The 21,368-nt window shown below is 40.4% G+C and overlaps 1 protein-coding gene and 1 long non-coding RNA gene across 2 annotated transcripts; both read left to right on the forward strand.

The window, feature by feature from the left end:
- Positions 1 to 1,156: 1,156 nt before the first annotated feature.
- On the forward strand, positions 1,157 to 13,853 carry LOC133918826 (uncharacterized). The gene is made up of 3 exons (XR_009909844.1): positions 1,157 to 4,571; positions 4,679 to 5,028; positions 7,285 to 13,853. It is a non-coding gene; the product is annotated as an uncharacterized LOC133918826 (long non-coding RNA).
- A 2,880-nt stretch (positions 13,854 to 16,733) lies between these two features.
- On the forward strand, positions 16,734 to 21,308 carry LOC133918827 (probable pre-mRNA-splicing factor ATP-dependent RNA helicase DEAH5). Its single transcript, XM_062362901.1, has 2 exons — positions 16,734 to 20,243; positions 20,646 to 21,308. The coding sequence occupies exons 1-2, from the start codon at positions 16,939 to 16,941 to the stop codon at positions 21,037 to 21,039; spliced, it is 3,699 nt and encodes a 1,232-aa protein (XP_062218885.1). The 5' UTR covers positions 16,734 to 16,938; the 3' UTR covers positions 21,040 to 21,308.
- The last annotated feature ends 60 nt before the right edge of the window (positions 21,309 to 21,368 follow it).

Below are 21,368 nucleotides of genomic sequence, written 5' to 3' on the forward strand. Positions count from 1 at the left end.
AGCATCTACCTAGAGGCGAACAGTGAGCTGCACCTTGTCCATGTCGTGCTGGGCATGTGACATAGGACACTATGCTTTGCCTACTACAGTGTGGTCTACAAGTACAATCTCTTCAATAAGATGCTGGTGTGGCCTAAGGTGAAGGATGTCGGCGACTTGACATTATTAGTGTCAAGACATTCCATGAATAGCTTTAGTGGAGGAAGTGTCTCCATGTACAAGTGCAATAACATCTACTTCTTTGAGCCTTTATATGGTGATCAAAATTAATGGGACTAGAGTTTGGAGATCGCCGACATTGTCACCAGCACATCAAAAGTGGAAGCTTTCCTCCAAGAGATGTACTCAGAGGCTCTATGTTAGATTCAACCTAATCTTTGAAAGGGAGGTACATGACTGTTTATTTCAAGGTTTTTATATTCATACAAACAATGGAGGTGTTTGGTTCATACCATCAAGGAGAGACAAAAGAGGTTAGACACACTATATTTGGTTATGAATTAGCTCACGAACTGTTTTGCGATAATATCGTAACCAACATAGCTCACATGTTATAATGATAAATATGACTAATTCTATCTTTTATATCATTTTTTGACACGCTTTTTCATTGCCTACACGGTTCAATGGTTATAAACACTAATACAACCAATATCTCCTTTATTTTAATTTTTGGCGCACAATTCAATTGCCCACACTACTACGGTTTGGTCATCACGGTACAGTGAATAAACATTAGTAAAATTGTGACGGACACGATTCTAACGAATGTTGCTAGCCATTCTATATTTGTGTTTCCTAAAGTTTTCTGAGCCTTATGAACATCCGCACACCTATATTGGCAAAAAAAAAACATGCCACTGCTATTAGCATTTGATGATTAATACGATGGATTATTTCCCTATGCGACATAACCATTCATGTGTGAACCGTATATATAATTTTTTTTATATCTACAATTTCTTATATGATTTTTAGGCAAAATTGCATAGATGTAAAAAAATTATACATGTGTATCACACATGCATAGATGCTAATCTATAAAAACAGTCAATTTTACTGTGTAGGTCTATGATGGACCATGTTCACATAATAGTGCGTGGCTCGGCTCAGGTTCGTCTGAAGGCTCACGACTCTGGTCGTGTATGCCAGCGTGGAAGGATAAGGGGCAGTCGGTTCTGATCGTCTTGGGCCGGATCGAGAGAGGGCGAGGGACAGAGGGATGAGAGAGAGGAGGAAGATGGCGGCGGGAGGGGGCGAAGGAGAGCACCGACGGCCGGAGAACGGGGCGATGGGCCATATCAGGCGGCGGCTCGGCCAGGGAAGAAGCTCGGCGACATGGCCCAGGTATGTGGGGTTCGGAGCTAGGGTTAGGGGCTCGGTTGGAGAGGGAGAAGGAAGGAAGGGCGGAAGAGGAGGCGCTCACCGGTGGGGGAAGGCGCGGCAGTCGGCGCTAGGGAAGGTGACTGGGGCGGCGGCTGCCAGATTTGGTGAAGCAAGGGGAGGAAGAAGAGGAGGAGGTGGTGGTGAGAGAGAGAGGGCTGCTGGCTTTTATAGGCGGAGGAGGAGCGCGGCGAGGACACTGGCGGTATGGGCGCGGCATGGAGCTGATGGTGGCGACGGTGTGACCGCAGTGCACGGCGAGGACGCTGGGGGCGCTTGTGCGATGCAACGGGTACTGTACAGGCATTCGCGGCGGTACTGTGCGCGAGCAGGGCGACGCGACGGAGAGCGACGGAGAGGGCAGCGAGACGTGGGAGAGAGAAAGGGGAACAGTTGGGGAGAGAGGAGAATTTTTTTTCTTGTCTTTTTTTGTTTCGTGAATTCATGGTGTGACACAGTTAGACAGGTTGTCTAGCTAGGTTTGTTGCTTGCTTTTCTTACTTTTGCTTTCCAATACTATGCTCTTCTTCAAAATTACGTGTCAATGCTTTCTCTTTTCACTACTTTTTATGGAATTACTTTTCCTGGTTTTACACACACAAACCAAACTTGATGTCATACATGGAACAAGCCTGCTCATGGTAACACACCTTAGGAAACTGCAAATACAGAACCCTTACCTGGAAGTAACATAATCCTTGGGATACTCTTACCATAATATTAATACAATGTCGTGGAGGAGAGTCATGTACATGTTTGCTCTTTGTCCAATATTAAACTGAGATGTTCTTCAATTCACTTTAATGACAATGATCCTCTACCTGAGATTGCACGATATATGCGTCAAAAGAGTCTTAAATGCTAGGGAAAAATACCTACATACCACTATTTCACAACCAGTTTGTTTTAGCACTACTTAGTTACTGCAAGCTGCTCCGTCTAGCACTACACCGTCAGATCGTAAACTAACGGCCTAAATCAGTCTTGATGATCTCCCACCGTTAAAGCCGTTAGGCCTGCCTCATCCTCTTCTTCCCCCCAAAGGTCGCCACAGCACCCTCCTCTGACTGTGAAGGCGACCAACCCGTGGCCTTCCGTTCAATTTCGCTGCACTACCTCTAGCGCGGAGCCCCTGCACAAGGTCCTGCACGTGGCTCCCGTCCCATTAGCACCACAAGAGCTGCGGAGGTGGTCGGGCATCGAGGCGGGACATTTGCTGCGTTCTGGGACTTCCTCTCCAGCACCCAGATCTGGCCGTGCTGACTGACCCCATCCGCACCTCGAGGCTCCGTTGTTGCATAGCTCCGCTGCAGAGTCGCGCCTCCGTGCCACGTACACACAAGGCCCGGGTGTGTGGGACATCTTTGTGCAACCCCACCCAGCCTGGGATGGTCCATGTCCGAGAGGTACTGGAGCATGACCAGTGGGTCTATGTTGGATGGGTTGTTTGTTTCGTTCCATTGAAGCATGCCCCGCTGCATTTCTTTCCCGTCGATAAGATCTCCAATCGTTTCCTGTCATGATCCATAATTTTTTCACGAAGAAATTTTCATCCTTTTTAGCGCTTCAACGATTTTCCTTTATGGTTCCTGTTACAAAGGAATTCTCAAAGTCATTCCATTCAGGACGAGATTCTATCGTTTTTCCCTTCACGAATCCCTTTGAAGGGAAACTGTTGAAAATGAGATAAAATAAAGAGAATGGGAACGAGAAAAAAAATCGGGAAAGGAACGAAATGAAAATAATATGGTTGAAGATGGTCTAAGGAAGATCATTGCTTGCTTTGGATTGGATGGTTTTTATCGGTGTCGGTTCTTAACTTCTAAGTGGTTGATCACACGCAAGAGTTTAAGAACCTGCACTGATACGTCAACAGTACCGGTTACTGTTAAACCGGTACTGATGTACCGGTTCCAACAACGAACCAGTACTGATAGTGTTTGTCAGTGCTGGTTTCATATACCAACTAGCACTGATGGGTCACTACAATATAAAGTTCCACTTTCTTCCACAAGCGTGACCTGCGCGATCAGAGCTGCCGCAAGCCCACCAGAACAATGCCGATCTTGCAATGATTCTTTCATTATTGATGAGAATAATAAATTAAAATAATTGAAAAAGTAATCAAGGATCTAGCAAGATGCTATATTGAAGAATCCAAAATTAGACAAATTTTGGATAGTCAAAGGTTTTGCATAAAAAAAAAGGTTTTGGGTATATTCCTAAGAAGGGTAATAAAGCATTCATACATCCAAACCACTTTTACGAAGGATAGCGGTTATTGCATAAAATGTAAGAAAGCTAGGCATGTTGAAAACAATTACAAAAATATCAAGGATAATTTATATGCATATTTTGTTTCATACTATGTTTTTAAGAGATGTTCAAATGGTAGTGTTAAAGTTAAATTTGTTAGCACTTCTATAATTAATGCAAAAAAGAATATCATTTGAGTGTCTAAAGGTTTGATAACTAACATCTAAGGATATTTGTTTGGGTATTTAAAAGAATTTAACTTTGTTTTGTAGGTAAACTACAAGTCTAGTGAGGGTATTAGGTGCTAGATAGTGAGTGCAGTCAACATATGTCCGGAAATCAAATGATGTTTATATATATGAGCAATGTTAGATCGGAATATAACAAAATCATTTTTGGAGATAATAACAAATAAAAGGTAAAAGGTTTAGGTAAAATTACTATCTCAAATGATTTATCTATTTCAAATGTTGTACTAGTTAAATCTCTAAATTTTAATTTATTTTCTGTTACTCAATTATGTGATCTTGATCTTTCATGTATATTCTCTTTAAATGATATGATAATATCTAGCATGAAGGATAAAAGTATAGTTTTTAAATGCTTTAGACATGAAAATCTTTATCTAATTGATTTCTCTTCTAATGATGCAAGCCTAAGCACATGTTTGTTTACAAAGTTATCAAAATGTTGTCTTTTTCAGAGAATGCTCGGTCATATTGGTATGAATCAACTAAATCATTTATTGAAGCATGATCTAGTAGTAGGGTTAAAGGATGTAGAATTTGGAAAAAAAAAAGCTATATAGCGCTTGTCAAGTCAGAAAGCAAGTAGAGAATTCACATCTGTATGGAAGCTCAATGTCAACATCAAGACCATTCGAAGTATTACATATATATTTACTTTGTCCAGCCACATATGTAAGATTGAAGGTAATAGCTATTATCTTTTTATTGTTGATGATTTTTTTAGATATATTTGGGTATTCTTTTTACATGATAAGTCTACTGTATTTAACACTTCCAATTTTTTGCTGAAGGGGCTAAAAATGAATTTGAGTTCGAAGTCAAGAAAGTAAGAAGTGATCATAGTTTTGAATTCAAGAACACAAATGTTGAAGATTTTTGTGAAGAAAAGGGAATCAAGTATGAATTCTCAGTCAAATACACTTCGAAGAAAAATAGAGTAGTTGAAAGAAAGAATCAGACTCTAATTGATATGATAAGATCATGCTTTTGGAATATAATATTTTGGATAATTTTTGGGTCGACTTTCTTCAAATCGATTATATTGTTACCAATTGTTGAAGATGACTCTATATGAGCTTATTGAGAGGAAACCGAACATCTTATTTGTGGCATTTGGATGTAAATACTACATTTAAAAAAGGTACTTGTTTATCAAAATTTAAAAGAAAATACGATGATGGGTTGTTACTTCATTATTCTTCTAATAGTAAATGCTATCGTATCTGTAACTAAAATTCTAGTTTGGTTAAAGAGACATGATGTTAAATTTAATGAAACTAATAACTCTCTTTTTTTAGAGTTATTAGTTTTATCTCATAATATCAAGTTATATAAAATAGATGTGAAAAGTGCTTTCTTAATAGTAAAATTAGTAAATTCATTTTTGTTAAACAACCTCTCTGTTTTGAATATACTAAAAATCCTAATCATATATATAAACTCTCTAAAGCTCTTTATGGTCTTAAAAGCCCCATGTGTGTGTGGTATAAGAGACTTAGAGATTTTCTTGTTTTAAAAGGTTTTAAAGATGGAAAAATTAGTACTACCTTGTTTACTAAATCTATTGCAACTGATTTTGTTATATCAAATTTATGTTGGTGACATTATTTTTTATTCTACTAACCAAGATTTTTGTGAGGAATTTAAAGAAATAATGTCTAGTGAATTTCAATTGTCTATGATTGGATAATTGAGTATCTTCCTTGAACTTTAAATTAAGCAACTCAAAAATAGGACTTTAATTCGCCAAACCAAATATTGTAATGATTTATTGAAACAATTTGGTGCAAAATGCAAAGCCTATCAAGATTCTCAGGGCAACAAATAATCATCTTGATCTTGATGAGGGAGATAAATCAATTGATTTTTAAAACTTTAATGATCAATGATGGGTAGTTTACTTCATCTTACTACATCTAGATCCAATATCATGTTTAGTGTGTGCATATGTATAAGGTTTCAAGCATCACCTAAAGAATGTTGTTTAATGACTGTTAAGCATATTTTAAGATACTTGGAATACTCTTCTAATGTAGGACTTTGGTACTCAAAAGGTGTTAAGTTTGAGTTAATTGGATATTCGAATTTTGACTATGTGGGTTGCAATGTAGATAGAAAAAGCACATTCGAAAGTTACCAATTTCTAGAAAGATCGGTAGTTTCATAGTCATCCAAAAAAACAAAATTTCATAGCTCTATCTACCACCGAGGTGAAATATGTTTCCGCGGCTAATTATTATGCTCAATTGCAATGGATGAGGCAAATATTATTATATTATGACGTTAAGTTCAAAACTATGCCTCTACTATGTGATAATAAGAGTACCGTGAAAATAGCTATAAACTTGATCTAACACTCTAGAACCAAACATATTGATATTCATCATTATTTTTTTTAGAGTTCATATGACCAAAGATAGTATTCTAGTAGATAGTGTGAGGATCAAAGATCAATTGATAGATATTTCATCAAACCTCTAGATGTGAGTCATTTTTGCATATTTAGAAATAAACTTAATGTCATTTACTTCCCAAATATTGCTTCAAACAATGGGCATATGGTGTTTGTGCATTTTTGTGTTCTAGCATCATATAATGGATTACATGCTCATATTCCATATGCTACTCTTGAACATGCCAAATTGATGCATAATTTCGATTTCAGATACTCCATCTTTGGTTATAATTTATTTGTATTGCTAGTGAAGCTATAAAAAAATCATATGTTTATACATGTTATCTCAAAATCCTACTTCATAGCTCATTCCTAAAAATTTGGAGTTATCTGGTTCTAGCGGTCTAGTCGCTAGACTGCCGATATGACTGCTAAACCTATACAGAGAGGTTTGAACCTTTGCTGCTCCAGCAGTCTGACTTCCTTGATTCCCAGTTTGACCGCCAACGCTGACCGAATCTTTTCTTCTTTGTCTCCTTTCTTCGGTCCCCATCCACTCCAAAATTTCTTGTGATTTCTCTCTCACACACATGTGCGCTCGATGCCATCTCAAGGGAGCCCACTCCTTCGTCCCCAGTCATTTCCAGAGCATCCCCGGTCTCACCGTGGACTCCTCGATCATGGCTTCTCAGTATTTTCTCAATTCCTCTTCCTTTTCCATATGAATTTTAGGGCTATACATGCTTAGGATTTAAAAGATGGGATCTATCTTTTGTGGTATGGATTCGAGATGAAATTTGTTGGAATAGGTTGCTAGTATCCAAATTAAGATATCCTCAAAATTTGATCGGTTGAAACCTAAAATTTCTTTTAAATCCATCAATTTGGATCTGTGTGGTTTGACTGCTAGCATAGACAGCAGAAGTTGCCTTCACCGTTTCATCATATATCATCTATTTCCCTTTTCTAATACTTTGAAATATCTTATATGATTGGTGGCAGTGGAAGTCAAAGTGGACTTGAATGAAAATTGATTAGGAGGTTGGCTAGCTGCACTAAGCCAAAGAGGAGATTGGTGGAGTCAGACTGCGATGATGATCCTCAGGACTTTGAGTGGATTCCTCCTTAGGGCAACGTCGGTGTGGAGTCCTCATCTTTTGCTAGAAATGTCAGTGATCATAATATGCATGATGCTAGTGATGATGATGAATAAATCAATCATCAAGCTTATAGAGGTTATATAAAATCTTGGACCTAAGTATACTAGAGCTAAAAGTGTCTATGAATATGCTCTAGATAATGATGTCACTAACTCTCAATTCTATACTAGGGTACAATAAGATGTTATTTATGGTCACGTTCTGAAAAAAGACCATCTATAAGCAAAAATGGATTGATGGGAACTATGTGAGAGGATAGTGTAACATTAATGGTCTTGCTGAAAACTTTCAAGAATTAGGTCTTTATGAACTTAAGAATTTCGAGTGTGATTGAAATGCTATTATCATGAGACAATTCTATGAAATTGTTGAAATTGCACATAAGAGTCAGAAGATTGAATGGATGATCGGATCCCAAAAATATGAGGCTACATTTAGGGAGTATGCAACTGATGTGCGAATTTCCTATGCTGTTGTATATGGATCCATTAATGTGTTTGAGGACCCTCCTTGACCGAGGATGTATAGAGCACTTACTGTGAGCCACTGGGTGTAGTTTCAATAGTCACCATTAGAACAGTTACATATTTAAAGGTGTTACCTGCAACTATCAACAAGATCGAAGGTCAAAGAGTGAAGGTGATATGCCCTAGAGGCAATCATAAAGATGATTATATTACACGTTTATGTTACTGTACTTTTGAATAATATGTTATTCCAAAAATAACTACATTTTACATTGATTGGCAAGTATGTGGTTTGTTCATGAAACTCTTTGTTTATATCATGATGTTATTCTTAGTCGATCCCTAATCGTATATTATTGTGATGATACATAAGACCAGCACATGTATTGATTGATGATCATATTTAATGGATCATATGTATAGAGATACCAAGTCAATAATGTGGATATTTATGTTAGAGAATATGATGTTGGATAGACCTACCTTGAGATACTACTGAGATTGTTATTTATGATGTCCTATCAGTTGTTATCTCAAATAGTGTACCTACAGGATCCTTAAACCTAAGATCATCATTGATTCTCAGAATATGTAGTAGCATATTTTGATGCGGCCAAACGTTATTCCGTAACTGAGTAGTCATAAAGGTAGTTTTTGAGCTTATCATGAAATATATCGTGGGGTGTGAGCGATCAAGATGAAATTTTTCCCTCCTTGATAATGAGAGAGATATCTCTGGACCCCTCGAGGTAGTTGGATCGAGAAAGTGTATGGCCATACCAATATGATTAAAGAGTTAGTCATGATAAATCCACTACTTGATCGAGTGATGATCGATCTATCAAAAGGGTGATACGTATCTTTTCTTGAGCTTGGCTGGTATCGTGAGGCGAAAGGATCGGTGCATATGTATATCAAGGTTTAGCCAATATGATTTTTTGTGTATATTCAGGAGTCAACATGTCTTGCTAGGGACCACTATTGATTTCGGTTTAGAAAAGGTTTCTGAGTCATAGCCATTTGTATATGAACCTAACGGGTCACATACTTAATGGGTTGGAACAAAACATGTGAATTGGATTCGTATATGGCTTTTTGATTGGATTGTGATCCATGAAAAGTTAGAGTCCTAAAGGGCTTCCAACGTGTGAGCCTATTGGCGAGCTCTATATAAGGAGAGGCGTGTGTAGGGCATGCTAAGGGAGAGCCACTCCGAAACCCTAGCCGCAGCTTTCTACACGATCTCTCAAAATCCTAGCTGCGCGTGCGGTGCTAGCACATCGGTGCTGCTACTATTGCGGCGCTGATCTTCTCGACGAGTTGATCGCGACGTGTTCGAGGACTGGTCGTCTGTCGTGACAAACTGGTCAACGTACCTGCTCATCTGGTCGTGGAGCACAACATGATCACTCGGATCTAGTCGGATAGCATCACACAACCACTCAAAATTGGTCGAGGACGCGACAGACCTGATCGGGAATTGGTCGAGGAGCACGATAACCTGCTCAAAGTTGGTCGGGGAGCGTGACCACCTTCGGGGGGTTGGTCGCGAATCTGACTGAAAAGCTGCTCGTGGAGTTTGACGCGCACGACGTTAGATTGGTCTACTTCAACTCTTCTTCCACTGCACTGCGTGTCGAGCGGTAATGATCTATGATCTCCTACTAGCATCGTTTCCTGGGTGAATGCGGTAGAAATTTTTTATTTTAGGCTAGCGTAGGCTGCTCGTTATCCAACAAAGAGTAGGGGTGCAAGACACTGTCTAGCACACGTGATTGATGTTTAGCATCAATGACTGGATCAATCAGTTGAAGGATTGCCATGCCTTCAATCAAAGTTTAACAGAGTAAAAAAATGAGATATGCCGAAATGCAACAATACAAATTGAAAATCATTCATAGTTCAACACATAGTATTACAGTCCGATAGATAAGAGCATACATAGTCCAATAAATAATATTACACATAAAAGCATACATAGTCCAATAAATAATATTACAATATGACACATAAAAGCATACCTAGTCCAACAAATAATATTACAATCAGACACATAGATAGTCCAACACATATTATTACAATCTACACATAATATTACAACATAATCATTATTCCAAAGGTACAAATCAAGCGCTCAGGCCAGCTTGCCTATTCTTCATAGACTTACGCATCGGAACATGACACACAGTCTCCACCATGCTGTGATGTGTAAAGCTCACAATCCTTCCTCGAATGCTCCCCGCACATCAAACATTCCTTTTGGCGACCTCTGGCTAGCCTCCGATTCATCCATGGAATTTCTTATTTGACGAGTCTTACTCCATCCCTTGGTATCGACCTTGGTGTCTGGGTCAGGAATCCAGGGTATTGTATGCTCTAGAAGCTTAATGAAGTTAGTGACTCCCTACCATCCACACAGTTCACCATGCCCTTCATATAGTAAGGAGAAACAAAGTGGATGAGCTTGATCTTCCCTTTTGCGCAAGCTGCAAACACATGTGAGCACGGCAAGTGTAGGAGGGAAGGTTTGTTGCAAGTTCACTCACACCATCTAACTGCTAGCCATAACACACATTTCATTGTGATTTCGAACTGGCCAACTCCAAACCCACTCTTGTCACGCAAAAGCACCTCAAATATGAATATTCTCTGTGACCCATGAACCATACTCAATGCATCTGACCGTTCATGCTCTTGTCATACATGTATTTGGTGATCTTTTCCATGAACACCATCTACAAGTTTGCTAAGTGTAGTGATGCAATGGTGTACCTCTGCCTGAGATACTTATGTGTCCTGCGGGTTATACCCTCCACAATTGCTACTAATGGAAGAGAACGAGTTTCATTCATCACCCAATTGTAGACTTCTTCAAGATTTGTGGTCATAATACCATAACACAAGCCATCAATGTCAAAAATGAGGGCCCATTTCTCCTTAGGCTCATGCTTCATCCAATCTGAGAAACACTTCACCCTCCTTCCATCCTTCGTCCTCCTCTTCATGGTGCTTGGTTCGTGAGGAATGGGATCAAGCCCATGCGGCTTATCCTCCCTCAGCAAAATAGGTTTCTTCAGTACTTCTTTCATGTGGCTACTAGCTAGGTGTTCAAGCTCCTCTCATAGGACATTAAACTTCCTCATATGGTTCTATTTGCACAACTCCTTGAACAGTTCCATCAGGCGATTACTTTTGAACTGCTTATAAAAGTTTTGCCCTCAAGTGCCTCATGCACTAGTGACTATGCAAGTATAGCCAGAAGAACGTCTTAGTCGTGCTAGTCTGCAACATATTAATCGCTGAAAGCAAGCCTGTAAGCCAATCATAGAGGATGCAAACATTAGGCCTGTCACCGATAACCAGTCTCTTAATCTTCCTCAAGAACCAAAGCCAACTTTGCGTGTTCTCAGATTCAACAAAGGCAAATACCACATGTACTACTTGGTTCTCTCCATCCACCTCGACAGCAGTAAGAATCCGGCATTTGTATTTTCCTATCAAGAAAGTTCCATCGACACATAGCACTAGCCTGTAGTTCACGAATGCTTCGATCATACAACCAAAAGATCAAAAAGCCCATTGAAGCGCGGGCGGGTGAGAAGATCTCTAACGGGTGGGCAGCGATGCCTTGCGGCACAAGCTCTACCTATCGCCACATGGTTTGGCAACATGTATCCTATCGTAGCTGACACCAGAGTAAATGTCGTGGCGCACAACCTGTTGCAAGACGGAATGATTACAGGTACCTAATCGACAACTCGTCTAGCCACAGGGTGCTATTTTGACAATTCTCCTTAAACAAATATTCATTTTGCAATTTTCTTTTAAAATAATATTATTTTAAAAAAAATCTTCGAAGTACTATGATCGGTTGTACTCTCAGGTTGTAACACACTGAGGTGTGGCACATGGGGGTATAGTTCTAAAACACTGAGGTCGTACTTCTCAAATATCCATCTACCTGCTGAGTGTGGTACAGGTGTGTACCTGAGAGTACACGTTGATCCTGGAGGAGCAACGCGTGGGGTAATTAGGCCCACTTACCAATCTTCGTATTAATATACGTGCTGGCCATCAGGTAGAATATCATATCTCGGAATGTCAGCATCCCAATAGAAAAATATGCAAGACACAAGATATGAGCCCGTAGTGAGTTTTAAACTGCCGTCCAAAAAATTACATAAGCAAATGTAGAGTGCCATGGTACGGCACAATCCACTAGAATATTTGGATTACATCAAGTGTAATAACGTGTATCAATAGTTGGCTAAAGAACTTTTTTTTAGACGGTCAGAAAAAAATGCACCAACCATGTCAATTTGTAATTCCAAGTAGTAGTCGTTGTAGTAGCATGCAAGGTGCAGCATACAAACACCTTTGTCCTCACTGCAAAGGTAGATTACACATTGGTTAGGTATTTTTTGTTGGCGCTTGAACAAAGTAAGTGGATTAATACAGTTGACTTACAGCTGAAAATGATCCTCAAGTAGTTTTGGGAATACCAATTCTTATCCATGTGAAAGGAAATAATCTCTTCAGTTCTTACAAAGGACAACCTTTTTTTGGTGGATTACAAGAAGGTTTCCTCACAAAAAATCTTCACATATTATAAATGTTAAGCTCTCTTTTTCTCTCCTCCAAAACTTATCTCTCAAGGCTCAAATGGTTGTCTCACTCTTCTCCTACAACTCTACCCTTCTATTTATAGATCTAGAGATGTTGCTTAGCTCTTAAACTTTTTTGTTTCTAAAATACATCTATTGGTGTAAAGAATAATAGAGTCTCCTAATAGGACATCCACGACGGTCAAATATTAACTTTTTCTATACATCATGATTGGGCAGGACCATGGTCCCCTGGCGCATTCAGCCAGCAAACACATGATCAGTTTCTCCGACCAGTCTTCAGGTCTCACAGGGAAACCCTGCTATCAGTTTTCTCTCGTTACGGGGCAAATATGTGCCTAATCAGTCTAATTTAATTACATACTTTTCTACTCAAGTGTTATCTCTTACTCAGGTTGTCCTTTAGGGCAGATCTAGGCGTGACCGGTATAGCCTTGTCGTGTCCCGTTCCGTAGAATTAAACACTACAGCACGGCGTGACAAAGTGTGGCACTAGGTTTTGCAGGAGCACAGACAGATGGGACCTGACAGACTAGGCGATAAGGATGGCACGAGCGTGTGTGTTGTGCAGGGATGGGGTGAGATGTGAGGAGCGACCTCTAGTACCAGATCTTTTTAAAGAATATTCTTTTAATATGTTGGGTGAAACTATTACTCTAAAATAGTGGGTCGAAGCCATATACTTTTACTAATCATACTCATTAGTAAAATAATCAATGATATTAATATGTTATATTACTAATTAATATATATTACTACGAGATTAAAGTTTTTAAGTGTTAATGTGCTAATTAGTGGTAATTAATGAGTTAATTAAAGTATGATTAGTGTTCATTGGCATATTTTATTGTTAACCAGTAATGACTATAGCCAGAGTAATATTAATATGCGTTAATGCATATTAATTAGTGTATTATTAATGATTATTATTTAAAATTAAAAAATATAATTAATTAATAATTCTCGTCTTACCTATTATCCCTCCAACTGGATAAAAAAAGATTCATCCCATCTATCTAATTAAAAAATTATTCTATAAATAATGATATCTCATCCATCTTGGTATCCCAGGGTAAAAAAAAGCAATCCAGGCATTACTTCCCGTCAGCCGAACGCCCACCGGCGAACCTTTTTCCTGAGTTGTCCAATCCAAGAGGGAATCCCTCGTACCTCAGTGTCAGGGCATCGTACGGTTCATACTTGTTGGTTCTTGGTATGATCTCTAATAAATATATTTGATTATTATTTTTTAACTATTTTTTTTTATAAAAATTGATAAAAAATTAGATGATATTAAAGTATTTTTATCACAAATTTATTATTATTAGTTTATATGTTAAGTTTTAATAGTTTTATGTATATTAATGGTAAAAGTTTTTAAAGTTTGACTATACGTATTTTAGGATGGTATTTATTTAAGAATGGATATAGTATCTGACATTCACAGTAAACAGTAAAAAATTAAATACCTATCTCTGTCTTAAAATTGATGTCGTTTTAGCCTTTAAATACCTATCTCTATCTTAAAATAGATGATATTTTAGTCTCTTCTATAATGTTTAAAATATATGACGTGCTACGATTTTGAGTTAACTTTAGTCCTAGTTTTTTATGTTACCTTCTTCATTAAGTAACTTTATTCTTAATACAACTTTTATTTCTCATATAATAAATAGCATTAAAACGGTAGGATGATTATTTTATTTTTCATTTAATATTCATATTTAATTTTAAAATATTATCTATTTTAAGATAGATGGAGTACCAAACACACATGATCTCCCGGTGCTTTCCATAATCCCGATACAAAGTGGATGGCCCAGATGCCGAGAATGCGGATTGCTGAGAACAAAAACTATTTTTCACTTGACTAGACTAGGATAGGGTTATCTCTCAATTTATTCAACACAACGGAACATAATAAAAGGTGCGATTAAAAGTTCCTTTTGTGTTAAAGTAAAAGGCCATTTACTTACTGATGAACTCTCAAAAATATCAAGACATCAATTTCATCGCGCTAAGAGTTGTACCATGTAGTTAAAAAGTGTAAGTGTCATACCCTTATGAAAGAAATGACATTCCTCCGCTTCTATGTTCACCTAGGAGACATCTCTCTAGCCGATGTTGATAAAACTGAGGTGCTATCTCAAGCAGAGTTCCCCCTCTCTATAGTAAAAAGTGACTCTCAGGCAATCACATTCCTCCAGCACCGATCCCGCCAATCCCTCCCCTATGGGTGCCAGGAGGGGAGGGGGTCGACTCGTCGACGGCCGGTGTTGTCTTCTAGCTTCGAACTTCGGTGAGTTTGAGGGTGGCGATGCCAAGGTTGTCTCTGGGTAGCTTCTTTCAGAATTTGAATGGACGACGCCAGATTTCTTTCGTTGAGGTGGTAGCTGATATTCTTCGTAAGCGGCTTAGATGTGTCATGGGAGATGGTCCTGAATGCCGAACATTGCCGCATCTCCAAGACCTGGAGCCTTGGTTGGATGCAAGGATTTGGCTCCAACTCTAGCGCTCTTCGATGGCGCAGGTAGCCGAACAAGGAGAACAAGACCTTGATGAACTTGTTTATAATTTTCTATATTCTCAGGGTTCTTATGTAAATCAAGCACGTGTGCCGGAAGGCAGAAAAGGCTCCTTTGACATGCTTCACAAATTCGATAGATCCTCGAAAACCATCTGGATCTATAATCACGGTAATTGTACAGTAACTCAATGAAATTTGGTTAAAATCAGTCAAAATTTATCAATTTTTTGAAAAAATAATTTTAAATTTGAGTTTGATTAATAACCGCTCCATTTTAAATACGATACAGACAAAATTGGTCACTAACCGTGATAACCGAGTGATTATCATCGCATTTTCGAACCCTGCTCCTTGTGAACCAAGAGGGCAGAAAAATGAAAACTTATTTCGATCAAAGTTTTAACATTTCAAGAGGTATATAATATTATTATCCTTTGCATGGGAAATAGATATGAAAAACCCGCTAAGGTCCCGTAGATCGAGGCCTTAGATGTCAAAAGTCAAAATCTCAAAACCCTTCTCGCTGAATAACTGAAACCGACTCCATTTTCCAGTCGGACCTCGAATGCTCTCCGCAATCCAAACGGGTAAAATCAGCATGGTACAATTCCAATCCTCCACCCCCAACGCCGCGAGCCTAACACAACCATGATTTGGCTTACCGATCGGAGCTCGGTTACCGAGCTCCGACGATAACCAAAAAATTACGGTTACCGTGGTAACCAATCGAAAATTAAAAAAAATTAAACAAAAATTATTTAACAAAATTTGAAATTTGGGGAAAAAAATCGCGATTTTAGCCGTTCGGTAACCGGTCGGTTTGGACCGATTACCGAGAGGTTTTTGCGATTTATCGAGCGATTTTCTCGAATTTTCCGTATTATCGGTAACCGCTCGATTTATCGAGTAGTTTTCTCGATTTTAAGTGAAGTTCAATAAAAAATCCAAAATTTACCTTAATTTTGTAAAATAAATAACTAATTCATTAGAGCTTGAAATCAAGTGAAACAAATTTTGTTGGTTTCCTTGTAATATGATCTACATGATAAAAGTATTTATACTTATAAAAAAGTTTAAAATTTTCTGTGAGAAATTGTATTTGTTAAACCAAGTTAAATGCATAGTTTACTCTTTGCTAATCCAAAAATTATGAAACTAATTTTATTAGTCTTCTTACATGATACTATATCTTTTAAAAATATATGAACTCATGAATTAGTTATTGTAACATGTAGGATTGTGTAAATGTGCTGTGACTAGATTAATTCATAACTGACTCATCACACCTCAAAAATTAGTGAAACTACTTTTATTAGTTTATTTATACTATAATTTACATAGAAAAAATAATAGTAGACATGAAAAAGTTAATTACAGTGATGTTTCTTAACATATTCAGTTTATGCTTGTAAAGTTTTTAAAAATCATAGAGAAATTAATAAAATCCTAAATAAAGTGGAATCAATTTTCTCTTAAGATACGTTTTACACAAGAAAAATATGTGTTTACATGTTAAACTTTTTCTTAATATGAGTTAATAACTGAGCCGTACGTTTTAATTTTTTTTATTTTTTTAAACTTTCTCCCTATAGAATATGATGTAAACGATATTATTTTTGAAAAAAAATTTCACAGAAGGTCTTAGAATTGTGTCTAGTTTTTTTAAAGATTTTTTTAATGTTTTTATTTTTTTATTTTTCGGATTTTTTAATTTAAATTTAATTATTGTTCGATTTTTAAGATCGGACCGAGATGATCGGTTATCGCGATTTTTCTCGGTTACCGTTGGTTTTTTAACCCTAACACAACTCGGAACATATTCGAATCTCAAGCCGACCACCCCCACCAAACCCTAACTCCAGCCACCACCACCAGCCATGGCGCCGCCTTCGGCGGCGGGGCCCGGCGACGACGGGCTCCGGAAGCTGGAGTACCTCTCCCTGGTATCCAAGGTGTGCTCGGAGCTCGAGACCCACATCGGCGTCGGCGACAAGGTGCTGGCCGAGTTCATCACGGAACTAGGCCGCGATTCCGCCTCCGTCGCAGAGTTCGACGCCAGGCTCAAGGAGAAGGGTGCCGACTTCCCTGACTACTTCGTCCGCACGCTCCTCACCATCATTCACGCCATCCTCCCGCCGCCCTCCAACCTTAGCTCCGCCGCCGCTGGCGGGAAGCAGGGCGACGGTACCACCAAGTTCCCCGGACTCTCCCGCCCCGACGACCCCGACCACGCCCGCAACCTCCGCCTCGAGCTCGAGCGCGACGCCGATGCGTCCGCCGCTGTCGACCGCGCCCCCGCCAGGGATGACTGCGACCGCCGCCGCGACGGGCGAGGCCGGGACCGGGACCGCGACCGCAACCGCGGCAGCCGTGACCACGACAGTGACCGTGGTGGCCGGGACCGCGACCACGGCCGCGGCGGCCGTGACCACGACCGCGACGGCCGGGATTGGGATCGAGATCGCGACCGTCATTATGGCCGTGATAGGGATCGGGACCGGGGCCGAGATTGTGATGGTGACTGGCATCGTGATCGGGATAGAGACCAGGACAGGGGAAGGGACAGAGACACAGAGAGGGATAGAGATAGGGGCCAGAGGAGGAGCAGGAGGTATGAGGACGAGGAGGAAGAGGAGGAGAGGAATGTGGGGGGAAAGGGGTGGGAGGTTGCTGTGGTGAATCCCAGCGGGGAGCCGGAGCTGTACCAGGTGTACCAAGGGAGGGTGACCCGAGTGATGGACACTGGGTGCTTTGTCAGGCTGGAGGATGTCCGCGGAAGCCGCGAGGGCCTAGTGCATGTCTCGCAGATGGCGAGCAAGCGGGTGGCCAATGCAAAGGAGGTGGTGAAGCGTGACCAGGAGGTGTATGTGAAGGTAGTTTCAGTGAAGGGGCAAAAGTTAAGTTTGTCTATGCGGGATGTGGATCAGGATACAGGGAAGGACCTCCTGCCAATGCAGCGTGGCAGGGATGATGCACCAAGGGCAAACCCATCAGGTGGCAATGCTGGTCATGGGGGATCTGGCAGGAGGTTGGGACTATCAGGGATTATTATCACGGAGGAGGATGAGGCTGCGCCTGCATCACGGCGGCCGCTCAAGCGGATGAGCTCTCCAGAGAGATGGGAGGCAAAGCAGCTGATTGCTTCTGGTGTTCTGGATGTGAGGGATTACCCAATGTTTGATGAGGATGGGGATGGTATGATGTACCAGGAGGAAGCTGCAGAGGAGGAGCTTGAGATCGAGCTCAATGAGGATGAACCAGCATTCTTGCAGGGGCAGAGCAGGTTTTCAATTGACATGTCACCTGTTAAGATTTTTAAGAATCCCGAGGGTTCATTAAGCCGAGCAGCAGCCCTACAGTCTGCCCTCATAAAGGAGCGTCGTGAGGTTCGGGAACAGGAGCAGAGAGCAATGCTGGACTCGATCCCCAAGGATTTGAATCGACCATGGGAGGACCCGATGCCTGATACAGGTGAGCGACACCTTGCTCAGGAGCTGAGAGGTGTTGGTCTTTCAGCTTATGACATGCCAGAATGGAAGAAGGAGGCCTATGGAAAGGCTCTAACTTTTGGGCAAAGGTCGAAGCTTTCAATGCAGGAGCAGAGGCAATCTCTTCCCATATTCAAGTTGAAGAAAGAACTGATACAAGCTGTACATGACAATCAAGTTTTGGTTGTTATTGGAGAGACTGGTTCTGGGAAGACAACACAGGTGACACAATATTTGGCTGAGGCAGGTTACACCACAAGGGGTAAAATTGGGTGTACTCAGCCTCGCCGGGTTGCCGCAATGTCTGTTGCAAAGAGAGTGGCAGAAGAATTTGGATGTCGGCTGGGAGAGGAAGTTGGTTATGCCATCCGTTTTGAGGACTGTACTGGGCCAGACACAGTGATAAAGTACATGACTGATGGTATGCTTCTGCGTGAGATTCTAGTTGATGAAAATCTTTCCCAGTATTCAGTTATCATGCTTGATGAAGCCCATGAAAGGACCATCCACACAGATGTGCTCTTTGGTTTGCTGAAACAGCTTATTAAGCGTAGATCTGACATGAGGCTCATTGTTACTTCCGCCACCCTGGATGCTGAGAAATTCTCAGGATATTTCTTTAATTGTAATATCTTCACAATTCCTGGAAGAACATTCCCAGTGGAGATACTCTACACTAAACAACCAGAGAGTGATTACTTGGATGCGGCATTGATTACTGTGCTGCAGATTCACTTGACAGAGCCAGAAGGAGACATCCTCCTGTTCTTGACTGGACAAGAGGAAATTGACCATGCCTGCCAATGTCTATACGAGAGGATGAAGGGGCTAGGGAAGGATGTTCCAGACCTGATAATTTTGCCTGTCTATAGCGCCCTTCCTAGTGAGATGCAATCAAAGATCTTTGACCCAGCTCCACCTGGTAAGAGGAAAGTTGTTGTGGCCACCAATATTGCTGAAGCTTCTTTGACAATTGACGGCATATATTATGTTGTGGATCCTGGTTTTGCCAAAATTAATGTTTATAATTCAAAACAAGGGCTTGATTCATTGGTCATCACTCCAATTTCGCAAGCATCTGCGAAACAAAGAGCAGGGCGTGCTGGGCGTACTGGCCCTGGCAAGTGTTATCGCCTATACACTGAAAGTGCCTACCGGAATGAGATGTCCCCCACTACGATTCCAGAAATTCAGAGGATAAACTTGGGGTCTACAGTTCTTAATATGAAGGCGATGGGAATAAATGACCTATTGTCCTTTGATTTTATGGATCCACCAGCACCTCAAGCACTGATTTCTGCCATGGAACAGTTGTACAGCCTTGGTGCTCTTGATGAGGAGGGCCTTCTAACCAAACTGGGGAGAAAAATGGCAGAATTTCCACTGGATCCTCCACTTTCAAAGATGCTACTAGCTAGTGTTGACCTTGGATGCACTGATGAGATACTGACTATCATAGCAATGATTCAAACAGGGAATATATTCTACAGGCCTCGAGAAAAACAAGCTCAAGCTGATCAAAAGAAGGCTAAATTTTTCCAGCCAGAGGGGGATCATCTTACTCTACTTGCTGTATACGAGGCTTGGAAGGCAAAGAACTTTTCAGGGCCCTGGTGTTTTGAAAACTTTGTTCAATCAAGATCATTAAGGAGAGCGCAGGATGTAAGGAAGCAGCTTCTCACTATTATGGACAGGTAACAGTTAAATTTTCAATTGTTTGAACTAGAAGCATGAAGCATCTGTGTTAGCTATGCACATTCTTCCCTTTTTCTTGTATCTGTTTGCGTGTTTTATTATGCTCTTCCATATATTCCAAGCTTCTTTTTCCTTTAAGATGCTCTCAGGCAGCCCATGTTACTTCATATTTCCATAGCATACTTAGATTGGCAAGATTATTGTTGGAAATCGCTTGCTTAAATATGCCAGCATTAGATCTGCCTTAGTCCTTACCTCATGACTTCTTTTTTTTCTTCTCCAGACAGCTTGTAGTTCTTGTTCACACAGCTGATTTTTTATGACTTAGATCTGCTTAGCTCAAACAACTTTTTTAATGAGTTTCATCTATATGCTAACCTATGTTGCTGTTTTCTGTGCAGATATAAACTTGATGTCGTCTCTGCTGGGAAAAACTTCACAAAAATAAGGAAAGCGATCACTGCAGGCTTCTTTTTTCACGCTGCCAGGAAGGATCCCCAGGAGGGATACAGAACCTTGGTTGAAAACCAGCCAGTGTACATCCACCCTAGCAGCGCATTGTTCCAGCGGCAGCCAGATTGGGTCATTTATCATGAGCTTGTGATGACGACGAAGGAGTACATGAGGGAGGTGACTGTGATCGACCCAAAATGGTTAGTTGAACTAGCGCCAAGGTTTTACAAGGGGGCAGACCCTACCAAGATGAGCAAAAGGAAGAGGCAAGAGAGAATTGAACCTCTGTACGATAGATACCATGAGCCCAACTCATGGCGTCTTAGCAAGCGCCGAGCTTGATTGTGACTGTACGATGTACTGTATGTTTTTCTGCGCTGGTTGATCACATCCCAACTGACAATTTTGGTGAAACTGTAAATATTTATGCTATGCTGTGTACCCTGTTGATAGGGCGCATGTATTGTAGCCTCAGGAGTCATGGTGCTATTTTACATGAGACTCTACCATGATTCTTTTGTTCTCCTTACCGCTAACGGTCAACAGTGGTTCAGTAATTCAGTTTTGTCGTCTTGTTGAGATAAATATTAATATTAATCGGCTGCTATCGACATCTTGTTGGTTATTTGTGAAGTGAATTCATTTCTGATGCTGCGTATATGGAAGCCTCA

Source organism: Phragmites australis, chromosome 5, assembly GCF_958298935.1.
Source record: "Phragmites australis chromosome 5, lpPhrAust1.1, whole genome shotgun sequence".
In the NCBI taxonomy this organism is placed as follows: Eukaryota; Viridiplantae; Streptophyta; class Magnoliopsida; order Poales; family Poaceae; genus Phragmites; species Phragmites australis.

Coding starts and splice junctions, on each gene's coding strand:
- LOC133918827 (XM_062362901.1), top strand. CDS start 16,939: ATGGCGCCGCCTTCGGCGGCGGGGCCCGGCGACGACGGGCTCCGGAAG. Junction 20,244..20,645: donor CTTCTCACTATTATGGACAG/GTAACAGTTAAA, acceptor TTTTCTGTGCAG/ATATAAACTTGATGTCGTCT.